Source organism: Mytilus trossulus, chromosome 2 (assembly GCF_036588685.1).
Source record: "Mytilus trossulus isolate FHL-02 chromosome 2, PNRI_Mtr1.1.1.hap1, whole genome shotgun sequence".
In the NCBI taxonomy this organism is placed as follows: domain Eukaryota; kingdom Metazoa; phylum Mollusca; class Bivalvia; order Mytilida; family Mytilidae; genus Mytilus; species Mytilus trossulus.
This window is the reverse complement of record NC_086374.1, coordinates 200484-217908: the sequence shown is the minus strand read 5'-3', so window position 1 is coordinate 217908 and position 17425 is coordinate 200484. Positions and strand designations below refer to the sequence as shown.

General features: G+C 33.3%; 1 protein-coding gene across 1 annotated transcript in view; it reads left to right on the top strand.

The window, feature by feature from the left end:
* LOC134706190 (integrin alpha-4-like) overlaps window positions 1–17425 on the top strand; it is a 42307-nt gene that overhangs the window by 7969 nt on the left and 16913 nt on the right. The window contains exons 5-12 of the mRNA XM_063564899.1: window positions 84–187; window positions 1464–1529; window positions 1987–2118; window positions 4980–5085; window positions 8123–8302; window positions 9461–9667; window positions 11081–11244; window positions 14670–14804. Coding sequence (XP_063420969.1) covers window positions 84–187; window positions 1464–1529; window positions 1987–2118; window positions 4980–5085; window positions 8123–8302; window positions 9461–9667; window positions 11081–11244; window positions 14670–14804 — 1094 coding nt within the window. The remainder of the gene's footprint in view (window positions 1–83; window positions 188–1463; window positions 1530–1986; window positions 2119–4979; window positions 5086–8122; window positions 8303–9460; window positions 9668–11080; window positions 11245–14669; window positions 14805–17425) is intronic.

Genomic DNA, 17425 nt, shown 5'->3' with positions numbered 1-17425 from the left:
TGTGCTAGTTTATTTGTTACAATAAAGAAAATTCATTATAAAGAAAAACAACTTTCAAATAACAAAACCTGTAATTCTTACAGGATATTCAATAACAACTGGAAAGCTGGCACTGAGACATGACTGTTTGAAAGCAGTGGTATTGGGGGCACCGTACTTCAAGGCAACAGAAGGAACTATAGGCTCTGTAAGTAAATTGTATTTGAGATGATGGAAGCACCATACATTTAGCAAATAATACCTCTAAAGGTATTGGGAGCACTGTTCTTCAATACAACAGAAGGTAGTATAGTCTCTGTAAGTGAAGTATATGACAGTTGTGGCAGCATCGTTCTTCATTACAGCAAAAGTATGCTATATTCTGTTAGCAAACAATTCCTTTAAAGGTATTGGGAGCACCGATCTTCAATACAACAGGAGTTTTTATAGGCTCTGTCAGTACATTGCTGTAATGTTTGTAGGAGCATCGTAATGTAATCAAACTAAAAGTAGTATAGACACTGTTTGTAAATTTCTTTATAAGTAATGGTAGCACCTTACTGCAATACATCAGCCATGTAGTATATGATCTATGAATAAATTCAATATACGGAGAGTTGTCTCATTTGCACTAATACTACATCTTCTTACATCTAGCCATTAATGGTTTAAGAAACAACGTTTCACAAAACAACAGACAATATAACTGTTAGTAAATTTCAGTATGAGTTTTTAATCTATGTCAGTTAATTACAATTATAATTTACTAGTAAGAGGCCTCGAACTTAAAAACAGCAGAAGGTATTATAGACTCTGTAAGTTAATTCCGGTAGATCTGTAAAAAACAAAAGACGGAGGTCTATCAGTAAGGTATGGCAAAGGAAAAGATTGGTCTTACATGTTACAGATCTTCCCCTCAAAGTAAAAATATAGATTTTATTAGAAAAATAGAGAGAAGATAACAAGGTGACAACCAAAATCATACATAAAAAATAGCATGATATAATAGAGAAACAAAAAAAATAATCATCAGCACGAACCCGAAAAGTGTGGGTAAACTCGTGCACTCCGGAGAAGTATTCACAGGTGCTATGAAGGGTAAGTAGATACTGATCACACTCGTCGTGTTTGCTCATGTATCGAAAGTAAAAATTCGATGTGACATTGAAGCGGTAAACGGACGGGATTTTGGTTATGACAATTGAACATAAACAAGTCAATCAACATTTAAGCAGTTGAATAAAACGATTGATCAAGACAGTCGCATATGTATTCAAAAGAATATCGTCAATATAATAATGAGACTCATTGGTTCAATAGCTTGTTATATTCCCACAACATATATCTCTAAAAACCATATTTTATTTCAAATAGAAATCAGCCTATTCATAAAATCAAAAGAGATGATATGATTGGCAATGAGAAAACACTCCACAAATAACAAAATGACATACATATTAATGAATATAGGTTATAATTAATAGGTATTGGTCGTATGTCTGCAGAATGATGAGAGTTTGGTGGTAAAAAAACAAGTTTCAGGTAAAAAGGTATGTATCTTAGCTCCTTCAAACTATCATTTAACAAATGAATGCCAACTTCTGTTTTATGTTTTTTTCTAGGACTAATACCTTTTGTTTAAGTCAGCAATACGTTTATTTTCATTTATTACCAAAAAAGGCATCAGTAGTATACCGCTGTTCAAAATTCATAAATCCATAGGAAAAAACAAATCCGGGTTACAAACCAAAACCGAGGGAAACGCATCAAACTTAAGAGAAAAACGACACAACAGAGACACAAAACCGAAATGTAACACACAGAGAAACGAACTATAATGTAACAATGGCCATTTTCCTGACTTGGTACAGGGCATTTTATAAAAATTGTTGGGTTGAACTTGGTTTTGTGGCATGCCAACCTCCCGCTTATGTACAGGAAAAGCCAAGATGAACCTTGCTAAACTATAATTTCCTGAACTAATAATGACATGTCTTATTGATGCAGCATGGAAGTGGGTTTGGGACTGCTCTTGTGTTCGAAGACATTAATGGAGATGGTTTAGATGACCTGATTGTAGGTGCTCCTTTCAATCGTATTGACTCTGGAGAAGTATATGTTTATTATGGATCTGATACCGTAAGTTAATTTACTTGGTATATATCGAACATTGTAGTCGAATATTATAAAAAATCATGCGTCCAAATGGCTTTTTTTATTTACCTTCACCAGGTACACTCAAAGCCGAACATTTGATTGGAATTGATTACAAGGACTCAAAACGTTGAAGAGTTAAAAATCGAAAAAGAATTTAAAATATAACCAAGTTGAAAACTCAGCTTCTGTATAATTACAACATATAGGTAAAAACCGAAAGTGTCAACATTGTCATGATTCCTTATTGTGTCAACCTAGTCAGGACTATCCGATATGTCAATATTGTCATGATTTTACACAGTGTCGAAATAGTCAGAATTCCCGCCTGTGTCAACATTGTGATGATTCCCTATTGTGTCAACAAAGTGAGCACTATCGGATATGTCAACTATTCATGATTTTACATTGTGTAAAAATAGTCAGATTTCCCGTCTGTGTTAACATTGTGACAATTCCCTATTGTGTCAACCTAGTCAAGACCGATATGTCAATATATTCATGATTTTACATTGTGTCAAAATAGTCATAATTTCCGCCAGTGTCAACTTTGTCATGGTTCCCTACTTTGTCAATCTAGTCACGATTTCCCACTGTGTCTTGTAGCAATTTCTTTTTATATTTCTTGTAACTTAACTATAATATCTGTACATTTATACTGCTAGTTACATCAATAATTAACCTCATCAGACAAATAGGAAAGCACGTTTTATGTCGGTCACCTTTAATATTTTATAAAATCAAATCAAAAAGCTTACAGTTTATTTGTCATGTTTGTGTCATTGCCTCCATAACCGGTATTCAGAAGAGTGATACACACAAATAAAACGTGGAATCTGGTATTTTTGTAATTTTAGACAGACGTTATTAACATTTTTATTTATATTACATTTTCATCCTTTTTATTGTACGTTGCATTCGTATTTTTTTTGCATGGTTTGATTGCCAATAAGACAACTGTCCACCAGAGACCAGAATGACTCAGACATTAACAACTATAGGTCATCGTACGGCCTTCAACGATGGGCAAAGCCCATACCGCGTAGTCAGCTTTAAAAGGCCCCTATATGACAAAGTAAAACAATTTAAACGAGAAAACTAATGGCCTTAGTTATATAAAAAATTAACTTTAATTTCGATTTATGAGTTTGACTGTCCCTCTGGTATCGTTCGTTCCTGTTTTAATATAGAATCTTTTATTCCAAACGAAATTGGAAAACTTTAAAGGTAAAAAAGAGTATTAGTATATAGTTTTAATAAGTAAAAATTGATGATGTTAAAACCGATGATACCCTAACACTTCTTGTTCGTTCTCCATTTCCCCCTTTAAAGTTTTGCCGATTTCGTATAGTATCATACATTGAATCACCCCTAGTTTTTGGTGGGGTTCGTGTTGTTTATTCTTTAGTTTTCTATGTTGTGTCATGTGTACTATTGTTTTTCTGTTTGTCTTTTTCATTTTTAGCCATGGCGTTGTCAGTTTGTTTTAGATTTACGAGTTTGACTGTCCCTTTGGTATCTTTCGTCCCTCTTTTCTAGCCACCCGCAATGTGATTTCTTTTTTTACGTTGACACGTTTGCCCATTACTTTTGAAACTATTGCAATGAATTCATTAATACATTGCATACTAATTTTATTATTGAATATGTTATCATTAATATTTCTGAATTTGTAATGGAATTTGTAGATTTCTGAAAGTTTTATATCTTTGTGAAAATGCTTTTGTATTTGATTTACTTTCTAGTTACCTTTAGTACTGCTCTGAAACGTTAAATATTTTACTTTCCAAATGTTTTGTCATTAAAGCTATCAAATGCTATTCAAGACACCAAATTCACTAACATATATGTCTCTACTCTGGATCCATATCTAAATAAAAGACCATGTTTTACTAAACACAAGAACAAGTACTTTGCAAATCGATACCAATGATTCAAAACAAGCGATCCATAATCTTTCTGGAGTGATTCATTACAATATATCCTAATGAACATAGACATTAGTATTTAAATGGAAAACCATATACAAGATACCAAATGCACAATTACATACCATTCGACAAGATTATGTAGTTACCTAAGGAGTATTTGCAAATAAATTGTCACCAAATTTAACACGCGTAGTATCAGATAAAATTCAAAAGTTAACTTAAAAATTCGTGAAAAGGTAGACGGAATTGTGGCTTGGACAATTTGAATAAACTTATCATCATATGTGATACAGAAAAAGAGCAAATAACTGTCAATCATCTCATTATCCCACATCTTCAAATGGATTACTTAATTTTCACTACACTTTTTGTCAGGCAATGGGGTCAAAGCGGTAACCTCTTTGATGTATTTCCCTCGGTTTAAGTTTATAACAGGAGTTTGGCTTCGCTTCTTTGACTTATGACAAGTGCCACTGTCGCCTTTCAAATGAGCATTTTTTTTATAACTGCTGTCACTATAGAAGAAACTAAGATAACCGGAACCAAATCTGACGCACTAGATGTGAATTTGTCAATTAATGTCTCTTCTGTGATGCTTGAGACAAAAATATTTTAATATCAAAAACTTTTATAATCGTCACCGCATAAGCATTGCAAGTGTTAATTAACACCATACCGTTTGAAACAGACTTGTTGTTGACCTTATGCCGTTGTCTGTTTTATGGTCTGGTTGATGTCTCTTTGACACATTCCCAATTTCTATTCTCAATTTTATTGATTTAGAAAGCTATCATCTCTTCACATATTGTAATTAGTAATGAATTAATTCAAGTAATTTTAGTATAATTATATTAATTCAAATCACGTTAATATGAACAATTTTAACTAAAAGTAATATTGGTATCTTAATAACAGGATGATGTGTTAGTGAAGAGTGAACAAGAACTGATAATGTCCGTTCCAGGGAGGTTTGGTTCTGCAATACAGTGTGTAGGTGACCTAAACAAGGATGGTTACAAAGGTAAACAAAAATATCCCTCTTTTAACCTCAATTGAAACAATTTAATAAGGCAATATAAGACAGTTGTTTTCCTATCGTTTGATGTGTGTTGAGCGTTTGATCAGGGACTTTCCATTATACAATCAAGTTTGCCTCATATCTTGACTTTCATCAAGAAATTGACAATCAGGGTAGGTTGAAAACAAAACTTTACGACAAAAGAGATGATGTCAGCTTTCCAATTGTGGCCTTTCCAAGTGTTGCAGTTAACATTATCAATTTGTAAATTTTACGGACGCCATTACGAGTTGGTTGACCGTTATGGAATATCCGTTTAACAGATGATATCGGATTTGTTCTTTATGTCGTAACTACAATCTCGTTTCCTTTTCACGAATGTGACTTACCGAATTAAGACTATGTACTGGCTTTGAAATAAAATTAGTAACACGACAGGTGATATATGTGGAGCAGGATCTGCTCAACCTTCTGCAGCACCTGAGATCACCTCCGTTTATGGTGGGGCTTGTGTTGCGTTTACCCGGATTTGTTTTATTCTCAGTCGATTAATGAAATTCGAACAACGGTATACTAATGTTGCCATTATTTAGGTTGTGTCTTTTATGCTTTTATTTGTCTGTTCGTCTTTTTATAATGTAGCCATGACATTGACATTTTATTTTTGATTTGTGAGTTTGACTGTCCCTCTGGTATTGGTTGCCCTTTTTTACATAATGCACTAGTCAAGAACGTCTGGTTTAGCAACTAAAACGAAAATTAAATATTACACTCAGTCGAATATGAAAAAGAGGCGAAATATATCAGAGGGACATTTAAACTGAAATATTGGAAACGAACTGAACTGACAATGTCATTGGAAAAAACGACGAAATGACAAAAATATCTAAACAAACAAAAAAAAACCAGCTAAATACTGACTAACACAAACAATACCAATAACTACAGGTGATCATATGTACCCTGAAAGGTAAACATATCCTGCTACTCATATGACACTCGCCGTGAATATCAACTATAATTAAGTCATACATTATTTAGGTTTCAACTCCCTCAGGCAAAGTTGGCTTTATATGAATTTGGTTATTTATTTTAGGTATTTTTTATATAAAGCGTTCCTGATGAAGGTAAATCCAGAAAAGCGCTTCGGACGCAAGAAATTAATAACGTGTTGTTTTCAATATTCACTGGGTATTTACCTCTGTTGGTGGACTATCAGTCCCCGAGGGTATCATCAGCTCAGTAGTCAGTATTTCGGTACTGACATGATTTTACAAACTTTACTAAAATTGTCCGTTTCTAAATTTAGAAATTATTAAGAAACTGAGGTTTCAACTCCCTCAGGCAAAGTTGGTTTTAGATGAATTTGGCTATTTATTTTAGGTATTTTCAACGGTTTCGGTACTTATACATCTTCGGATTTCACACGTTGGGCTTTAAGCGTTCCTGATGAAGATTAATCCAGAAAAGCGTTTCGGACCCAAGAAATTCATAACGTGTTGTTTTCAATATTTTACCTTATAGAAAGTCAGCAAAGCAAAAGTACAAAATTATCTCTCTTGGATATAGAAGATATCTTTTGTGATGTTTTAAACACGATGATGTGGCGTTTTTATTCAATACATTACATGCCATTATTTCAACATCTTTATAATGTGAAAATAAACAATACAAAATGTAACTCAACATTGGTGTCAGTATACTGAAATTGTATGCGAAGGTCATACCAGTGAGAGGTATAGCTAGTTATAAGTCCAGGTTTAGTTCACCATTTTCTACATAAGAAAATGACTGTATCAAGGAATATTACAGATAATATGTTTAAGCATTAGATTTGAGCATTCGATTACGAATGTTTCGTAATGGATTTTCCTTGGAGTTCGGTATTTTTGTTATTTTTCGTCTTATGGAATATTGCATTGATGTTTTCATCTACAAACAAAATATGTAAGTAAAAAACTTAAGGATCTTTTTATCGGTTTACATCTTCAAGAATTATTATGTTTGTCAATAACTTGAAATGATAAGTGATCTTTTCATGTCCAATTAATATAAAAATCAAAATCACAAAAATACTGAACTCAAAATTCAAAAAGTAAAGACCCTCATCAAATGACTCTAACATTTTGTGTGCTGTTTAAATCCTCAATTAAAAACAACGTAAGTTAATTAGGTGACTATCTCCTGTTAACATATCTTAGTAATACAAAGTATGTCAATTACTAAAAAAATGTCCAGTTACTTAACTTATGGTTGTTAACATTTTTTTCAAACTCTTCACAATAAGCTCGAATCCCCATATGGAATTTACTGACCGATGTATACCGTTTTACGTCACTAGCACACTATATGTCGAATTTATCTTACCGACTATCTTAACGTGAGAAATTTAGACTAGTGACCTATCAAAACGAGCAAGTCTTCAATACTGTTAGCATTACGAAACCACTTCCATTGATCCTACAAAAATAGATACCAACAATAACAACCTGTTAGATTTAAATGTGTTTTATGAATTTATTTTCATCTTAATCATCAATTTCTTTGTCTGTTAAAACTTTTAAGATTTTTTCTCAGTACCGTTTTGATTTTATAAAGGGACGTAACCCCACTACTAACCGTGTATGAAAAAAGCCCCGCCTCCCTTCTTACCTAATATAGAAAATAAAGGGACGTAACACTATTACTAACCATATATGAAATAAGCCCCGCCTCCCTACTAACCTAATATGAAATATACCCGGTCTCCACGCGGACGCTTTTAACCAATCATATTCCTAAAAATGTATAGGAGGTAAGATAAACATTATCAATAAAGAAAACATATCCTTGTGACAATTACAACGTCGTTACCAGTGACATCTTAACGTAGTGTTTTAATGACATTGTCGCCTGGAGATTGCCAAAAGGCATGGAAGCGCCAGTAACATTATTGTAGTGAGTTTTTCTGATTTGATGTGCAATGTAGTATTTGAAAATTACACAATTGTATTATATATCTATACATGTGTGTAATTATGTCATATTATGATTGATTCAGATATTGCAGTCGGTGCCCCATATCAGCGTGACCTTAGAGGTTCAGTTTACATCTATAATGGTGGACCTACGAGTCTTATCTTCACACAGGAAATACGATCTGAGGAGGTCGGAAAAAATCTATTATCGTTTGGATGGTTTATTTCTACCTCATTTGATATTGACCACAACGGATATGCAGGTTATTTCTTATTTGACTTAAGAAAAATCAAGAATTGAAAAGGGATATACTGCAATTTTCATTTTGTCTTTGGAATAAATTTAGATATAATTATGTCTTCTTGAATATACATAGGATTTGATTATGTACATACAAGCAATGGTAATAACAGTTACGAATAATTAAGGATTGAAAAATGATCAACAGGTAACAACCGCTATAGTTAAGAATAATCAGTGTTGATATATGTATATACCAATAATGGTTTACTTTTATAAATTGTAATTTGGATGGAGAGTTGTCTCATTGGCACTCATAGCACATCTTCCTTTATCTGTATACAGGTAATACCTATTAGCTATTGACCTTTTATATTATAGTCATTGTTTTACAATTTTGCGTAAATTTTTTGTAATGTTTTATAAAAATCTTCTGCTTTGAAACTGCTTGAACAAATTTAACAAACTTGACCACAATCATAAAAAAGGTATGTAGATTACAAAATGTGTCTGATGACCCCGCTTGCCAACCAACATGGCTGAAATGGTTAAAATAGAACATAGGAGTAAAATGCAGTTTTTTGGCTTATATCTCTGAAACTGAAACATTTAAAGCAAACGGAACATAGGTAAAACTGTTCATCAGGTTGAGATTCATCTAGCCTAAAATTTTCATATGAATCAGACAACCTATAGGGATTGCTGTCCCTGAATTAGTAATAATAAGGACATTTTGCAGTTATTGGTTATTCTCTTGAATATTATTGTAAAGATAACATTTAAATAAACAATAATGTTCATCATCTACACATTAATAAACATGACCAAAATTGTCAAATGACTTCTGAAGGAGTTATTGCCCTTTGAAGTAAACTTTTAACAGTTTTTTGTAAATTTTTGAAAATATTCTTCTCTGAAACTACTGAGACACATTTGAACAAATTCTACCACAATCATCATTCGGGTATTTAAAATAAAAATGTGTCCGATGACTCCACCTGCCAGCCAACATGGCTAAAGATAGAACATAGGAGTTAAATGCAGTTAAAACAAATATCAGGTCAGCGATACTGGCTCCTTGGAGCCTCAAGTTTAAATTTACTTTTAAATTGTTTCTATCTTTACAATTTGCATGATTTAGCTTATTCAATCATACAATTTCATGAAATATATATTACAGATTTTGCTGTCGGTTCATACTTGTCAGATACAGTTTTGGTATTGCGGACAAGGGCCATTATAGATCTGACGTGTCAAATGAATATTACACCGTTGTCAATACCATTAAATTCTTCTGGGCTTCACTGCCACAATGATAACTTCAATCCATGCGCTAGACTGAATATATGTTTCAACTATACTGGACTACGAATTTCAGAGAATATATGTAAGTATTGAGGTTCAGTGACTCATATAAATTGGGAAAGGTGTATATGCTTAAAATATCTGCATTGAACTTCAAAACTTCGAAGTTTAAATTGGAGTAGCTCCTAGTTTTAGTCGATGAGACTAACTACGTTAACTGGGATGTAACCTACTTAATGAAATCGATAGTACGCGCATAACCTTTTATTTGTACAAGGGAAATAGTTAATATGTTGTGTACAAGTTATCTTTTTGTACAAATTATCATTTGTGCAAAACATTTTTACAAATTATGATTTGTATTTTGACTTTGTACAAATTACAATAAATTCACTTATAACGTGTGCAATAATTAAAATAAAAATATGTATTTAAAAAAAAGCCATTGACACACACTATCGATTTTTTTTATTTAATGACCGCATAATAAACCTTATTCACAAAATATAAAATTACCAAGATCAAGACAGTGAATGTAATTGCAATCAAACAAAATACTCGGATCAAAACATGAACTGGACCGCGACTATTGCAATTTCTTCTGTTCAGCAATTAAGAATCGAAGAAAATGTTATCTCTCGTGGTAAATTTTTCTCTTTAGCGACGAAAATCCCAAACGGCAGATGTACTCTTATGGTCATAATCAGTTACTTTTAATTTCCTATTTCAATGTTAAGTTTTCTTCTTGATATCAACAAAGGGATGTGGTATGATAATGAAACATGACATCAGAACAGCGTTTAAGGATTCCGCTACTCTGTTGCAAAGTAGCAAGTACATGTTGGACCTCTAGATGTTAATGGTATTTACCCTTTGCACACGATCGTCACATTTCTTATTCAAAATTTAATTGATTTGCTCATACTGTAACATAATATTTATTCTTTGTTGATGTCTTCCTTTTTTCTTGTGTTCATTTTTTGTACATAAACCAGGCCGTTAGTTTTTTTTTCTAATTGAGACTGTTTTAATTACACTTGTGTTTGTTAGGCCTTTTATAACTATCTTATTTGTATTGGTATCAATTTTGCTCATATTTGAAGGCAAAACAGTGACTATAGTTGCTTACTTCCACGTCATTTAGTTTGCTCATATTTTAAGGCAATACAGTGACTACGTCATTTAGGTTCTTGAAAAGAGTTACTTATTGAAACCCATATTGCTCATTGCTATGTTACGACGTGTCACGGTACTTTTCTATCCCAAATTCATGTATTTGGTTTTGATGTTATATTTGTTATATTTGTTATTCTCATCGGATTTTGTCTAATGCTTAGTCCGTTTCTGTGTGTGTTACATTTAATGTTGTGTCTTTGTTCTCCTCTTATATTTAATGCGTTTCCCTCAGTTTAAGTTTGTTACCCCAATTTTGTTTTTTTGTCCATAGATTTACGAGTTTTAAACAGCGGTATACTACTGTTGCCTTTATTTACAGCTGTTTCCTACACAATAAACATAGACACTAACAGAACAAAGACAGTACCAAGTAGAGTTGCAATATTCTATAACAACACATACCATAAGGATACATTCAGCCAATATGATGTGATGATAAGTAAAGGCGGGGAATCATGTTCATCAGTTAACATTGTTGTTCCGGTAATGTATATTAATAGATTGATAGAAATTGAATATAGTTCATATTCAAAGAAAATGTAGTTTGCACTGTCTCACAAAAAGTAAAATCACAAAAATACCGCTTTGATAAGGGACTTTTCGTTTTGAATTTTACTCACGGTTTGGAATGCGATTCAAATTTTTATAAGAATTAAATTTTACAAAATCACAAATCTGTCTTTTTTTTGTAAAAAAAAAGAAAACTAAATCTGCAGTCATTATACAGAATACCAAAACTTCACAAAATTCCATATCAGGAACGATACATAGTTGGACCATCAAGATATTCGTCTAAATCTTTCTTACGTGCTGACTAATATTCCTTCTACAGTAAAATATGGCCTTCAAACATATTGTGATGAGATATATTCTACCAGTGGAATTAATTAGATGTGGAGTCTCAAAAATTCTAAAGAACTACATTTTCCACGGACGATACTGATTTTATCAGATTTTCGTTATTTTACTTTCTGCTAAATCTTAGTGCACACATCTGCATGTTGCAGCACCATTTACTTTAGAACTTTTATCTTTACGCACTTTACACTACTAGTACTATTCCATATGTTCAATCGAAATATCGACTTCACCATGGCTTTAGACAGAACCATTCCTATAAAAATGGGAATCGTAGATAAACATTTTTAGTTTTGTGTTATGATTATTAGTTTGGGGAAGAACCATACTAATTCTATATTGAGTTAAGGGATTGATATTTAAACAAACAGCCGTTATTCCGGGTAACATTTGTGCATCCCTTCTGATCGAAACGTCTCTGTAATCGTATGAAGCAGAAATCATTTATTATCTTGTGAAAGGCAAAAAGCATAAACACATTGCGAAATTCAGTAATTTAACTTTCAAATATATTGATAATGCCATATCACTAAATAACCCATATTTCATTTAGCATTTGAATCTCATATATCCTAGTGAACTTTAAAATTAAGGATACTTCCGTGAACCTAGAAGGACTGCTTCATATCCTGATCTTTTCTTCAGTATTTAAACAAGTGGGTGACTTCACACACTGATATCTATGACAAAAGGGGTGATCTCCCAAATTGTCAATTCCTCAGCAGTACCATACCGTCTGCTCCGTGTTATGATGTTAACATAATTCAATTCATACGCTATAATCGTGCATGTTCACACTGTATATACTTTATATACAGGAGTGTTCTCCGTAACCGAAATTACTCCAACACAGTTATGAGGAGGAAAGATTAAAAATGAAACTCAGTAAATTTTATGGACACCATCACGAATTGGTTGATCTATACGATTTGCCTTTGTGTAAACTTAATCAAACCAAACATGCGGCGGGGTTAAACATGTTTTGTTAGATTTAAACCCTCCCCATATATCTCTAGCTTATGTAGAATAAAGAAACACATAGCAATACGTTCAGTAAAACTCAGTTTAAAAGAAATCCGAGTCCGATTTCAGAACAGTTAACAAAAAAAAACGAAGCAAAACGGGAATGATACATTAATGAACAAAATACCACTAGTAGTTACTGACAAGCCAACTCCAGAAGATAAGGTCGTCATCATATGAAAATGAAGTACAATCCCACCCGTTACCTTTTATGTCTGTTTGTTCATGCATCGTTGTCAATATAATGGAATTTGATTATACTGTCATTCAAGTGAGAGGTTTAGCTAGCTTTAAAACCAGGTTCAATCCAATATTCTCTACATAATAGAATGCCTGTACCAAGTCAGGAGTATGAAAGCTGTTATCCATTCGTTTGAGTAGTTTGAGCTGTTGATTTTACCATTTGATTAGAAACATTCCCTTTTGAATTTTCTCGGAGTTCAGTATGTTATGGATTTTACTTTTAGTATAATTTCATCATAAAGTACATAAGAAGAACATAATCCGTATAATACCATGTTATTCTTCGCTAGTATGATATTGATAAACTAAACAACTGTGAAACATATATTTAAACAACTGTCGGAAGTTTTTGATGCCGACTACATTAAATTACCCAAATGTTGTTGGGAGAAGTGTTCACGAATGCATACCATGACCTGCATGGACGAATGATCCTCATCTAAGTGGAATGTTTTGTGTCGACTACAGAAAATGATCCTCATCTAAGTGGAATGTTTTTTGTCGACTACATAAAATAATCTTCATCTTAGTGGAATGTTTTGTGTCGACTACAGAAAATAATCTTCATCTTAGTGGAATGTTTTGTGTCAACTATATAAAATGATCCTAATCTTAGTGGAATGTTTTGTGTCGACTACAGAAAATGATCCTCATCTTAGTGGAATGTTTTGGATCGACTACATAAAATAATCATCATCGTAGTGGAATGTTTTGGATCCTCAATGCTCTTCAACTTTGAACTTGTTTGGCTTTATAACTATTTTGATATGAGCGTCACTGATGAGTCTTATGAAGACGAAACGCGTGTCTGGGGTACTAATTTTTTATATTTTTTATAACTATTGTGTCGACTACATAAGATAATCCTCATCTTAGTGGAATATTTGTGTCAACTACATAAAATCATACTAATCTTAGTGGAATGTTTTTTGTCGATTACATAAAATGATCCTCATCTTAGTGGAATATTTTGTGTCGACTACATAAAATAATCCTCATTGATGTGGACTTTGTAATACAATCTGTTTTTACGTCGGGAAGATTTGATTGAGACGACATAAAATGATAATCATGTAGTTTAGAGGTTTGGAGGTTCGGTACCGACCAAAGGCGATGATCTTCACATAAGTTAGGAAGTTTTTGCTGATCACGACATAAAACGATCTTGATGTAGTTTGGAGGTTTTTGTGCCGACAGCATAAAACGATCATTTCAGGTAGTTTGAAGGTATTGGTGCTCACTACCTGATTTGATTCTTAAGTTTAGTTTGCAGATGTGGTGTGGATTTCTCAAAATATCTCCATCTCGTTCAAAGGTTTTGGAACGACTTCCTAAAGTTATTCTCATGTTGTTTGAGGTTAAGTGATGATTACATAGGAACATGATCGCATGTAGTAGCATTATCTAAATCAAAAAGCTGCTAGTATATATTTATTGGTTAAAAAGGAATCAATATATAGATCGATGGTAACCAAACCGGTAGATTAATGAACCTAAAAAAATAGCTGTTAAGGGTTTTCAAGGTATGAAATATTTTTACAAAAAAAGGTACAGAAATAAATGGGATTTCTAGAGTATGGATCTAAACGCGAGTGCTTATAGATATCTTCAAAATTATCTTGTATATTGATGAATCCAAAAGAAGATGGTATTTTGATTAAAGCATAGAAATAATATATTGTTTTTATTATCCTTCGAGGTGCATTCGTATTCCATGTTTTTCTGTTTATCAATTATCAAGATTTGTAATGTGCAGTTTTGACTTGTTTGAAACTATTCTTCAGATTGTTACTAGGCAGTTTCTAGAAACACTTACAGATAAGCTATACGTGGAAGCGTCATTTAGCCTTAGCGAGAATCAACCACCTGGAAAACTAAAACCTATCCTGAACAACAAGCCAAGAACACAGAAAGTATTGGTTAGTTTATGTTAGATTATATACAGAAGTATTTGTTAGTTATTGTTAGATTTTACACTAAAATAGTTTGACAAAGGTCATGAACAAATGTTCACGATACAGATTTATTACATAAATTTCATTCGCTATTTTAAACTTATGTTTAGAAATATACCTTTTTATTGAAAAGCTGAGAACTCGTAATTATCTTCAACCCAGGACAACTTTAAAATGGTACAATTGTGCACCAGTTGTACATATTTGAAGAAGAATAGTAATATATAGTTCATTATATAGTTGTTTATAGTTTTAGTAACTTTTTGTAAGGGTGGCCCGCTGACTGACCTAAAGGGGCCGCTCCAGTCACGCTTCAGTGATTCCCTATATGATCAACTAAATGTTTCCCACGACAGGGGGCCTCAAGGTCCATCCACCTTGGATCCGCCGACGAGTTTAATTCATTAAAGTCACTTTATGGCTAAAATTTACTATTTTGTAAATTAAACATTTTGGATCCAGTATCAAACCGCTTACTGTGTTTACACGTAACAAAAGTTTTAATTTGACTATTTTCGTCTATAACTGGCCATGGTCTGCACATAACCTGAAAGGGCGATATCTTAATACAAGTATTATAAACCCTTTCTGCACAGAACTGATAGGGCGATATCTTAATACAAGTATTCTAAACCTTGCTGCACAGAACCTGATAGGGCGATATCTAAATACACAGAACGTGATAGGGCGATATTTTAATACACAGAACCTGATAGGGCGATATCTTAATACACAGAACCTGATAGGGCGATATCTTAATACACAGAACCTGATAGGGCGATATCTAAATACACAGAACCTGATAAGGTGATATCTTAATACAAGTGTTCTTAACCTTGCTGCACAGAATCTGATAGGGCGATATCTTAATACAAGTACATGTATTCCAAACTTGCTGCACAGAACCTGATAGGACGATATCTGAATACAAATGTTATAAACCTTGAATGCATGGCAAGACACCTGCCAAGGCCATGGTTTGCACAGAACCTGATTGGGCGACATCTTTATACAAATATTCTAAACCTTGAATAGAATTGATAAAAGAAATGGGGAATGTGTCAAAGCGACAACAACCCGACCATAGAGCAGACAACATCCGAAGGCCACCAATGGGTCATCAATGTAGCGAGAAACTCCCGCACCCGTAGGTGTCCTTCAGCTGGCCCTTTAAAAAATATGTAGTACAGTGATAATGGACATCATATTAAACTTCGAATTATACACAAGAAACTAAAATTAAAAATCATACAAGACTAACAAAGGCCAGAGGCTCATAGGTTGGGACAAGCGCAAAATTTCGGCGGAGTTAAACATGTTTATGAGATCTCAACCCTCCCCCTATACCTCTAGCCAATGTAGAAAAGTAAACGCATAACAATACGCACAGTAAAATGCATGGCTTGGCACCTGACAAGGATTATACTTCACCTTATTCTTGAAACCGCAGTCTTCCCATGGATATCGCTATTTGTCTTAATTAAACCTGAAAAGAAGTATACATCACCTTCTACTAGGCTTAATATCCCACCTTACCCCAAGAGATCACTAAATTGTCTTTACGGAACCTGACGAGGATTATAATTCACCTGCTACTTGATACCCCACTTTATACCCAGGATATCGCTAAATTGTCTTTATAGAACCTGACAAGAGTTATTCTTCACCTTCTACTTAATACCCCACTTTATACCCAGGACATCGCTAAATTGTCTTTACGGAACCTGACAAGAGTTATTCCTCACCTTCTACTTAATATCCAACTTTATACCCAGGACATCGCTAAATTGTCTTTACGAAACCTGACAAGAGTTATTCCTCACCTTCTACTTGATACCCCACTGTATACCCAGGATATCGCTAAATTGTCTTTACGGAACCTGACAAGGACTATACTTTAACTTCTACTTATTACCCATATATACTTTAGGATGTCGCTAAATTGTCTTTACGGACCCTGACGACGAGTAGGACGAGGAGATAATTGTCCTTTCCTAAATTAATATATTTTGGTTTCAAACGGGAAACTCCACACTAAAATTCAAGACAAAAGAGACGATTTTTCGTTGCCTATTGTTAATTGTCCATTTTTAGTTGGTGATGTTCCTTTGGGACCATCCTACGATGTTTATATTTCACAGCTCGTTCGCTATGCCCGTGTCTGTTGTGACGTTTTTGATTTTAACGAACGCAATCTTTATATCACTGGTAAATTATTAAACCAGGGATATCGTTACCATAAATTACTTAAAACCTTTACTTAATTTTTTTCATAGATAAAAAAGATTTGGTTTTGAAGTTTGGTTGTACCTGTAGAAAACTTATTTCAAACGGGACAGCTCATCCTCATTTTTACAGAAATGTTGTTAACCGTGCCCGGAAATTTAGAAATGATCCATGTAAACTTGTCGCTCCTTTAAATAAACTGATTCTCAAATATTACCTATTCAACTCTGTGATAATATCGTTGACTATTATTTTTATTGGTATAAGTATTGGTTTTGTTATCAGTAAATTAAAAGCTAACTAAATATTACTTGGCATTGCACAAGGTCATGTTTTTCTCTAGCTGTTAATGTCGTCTT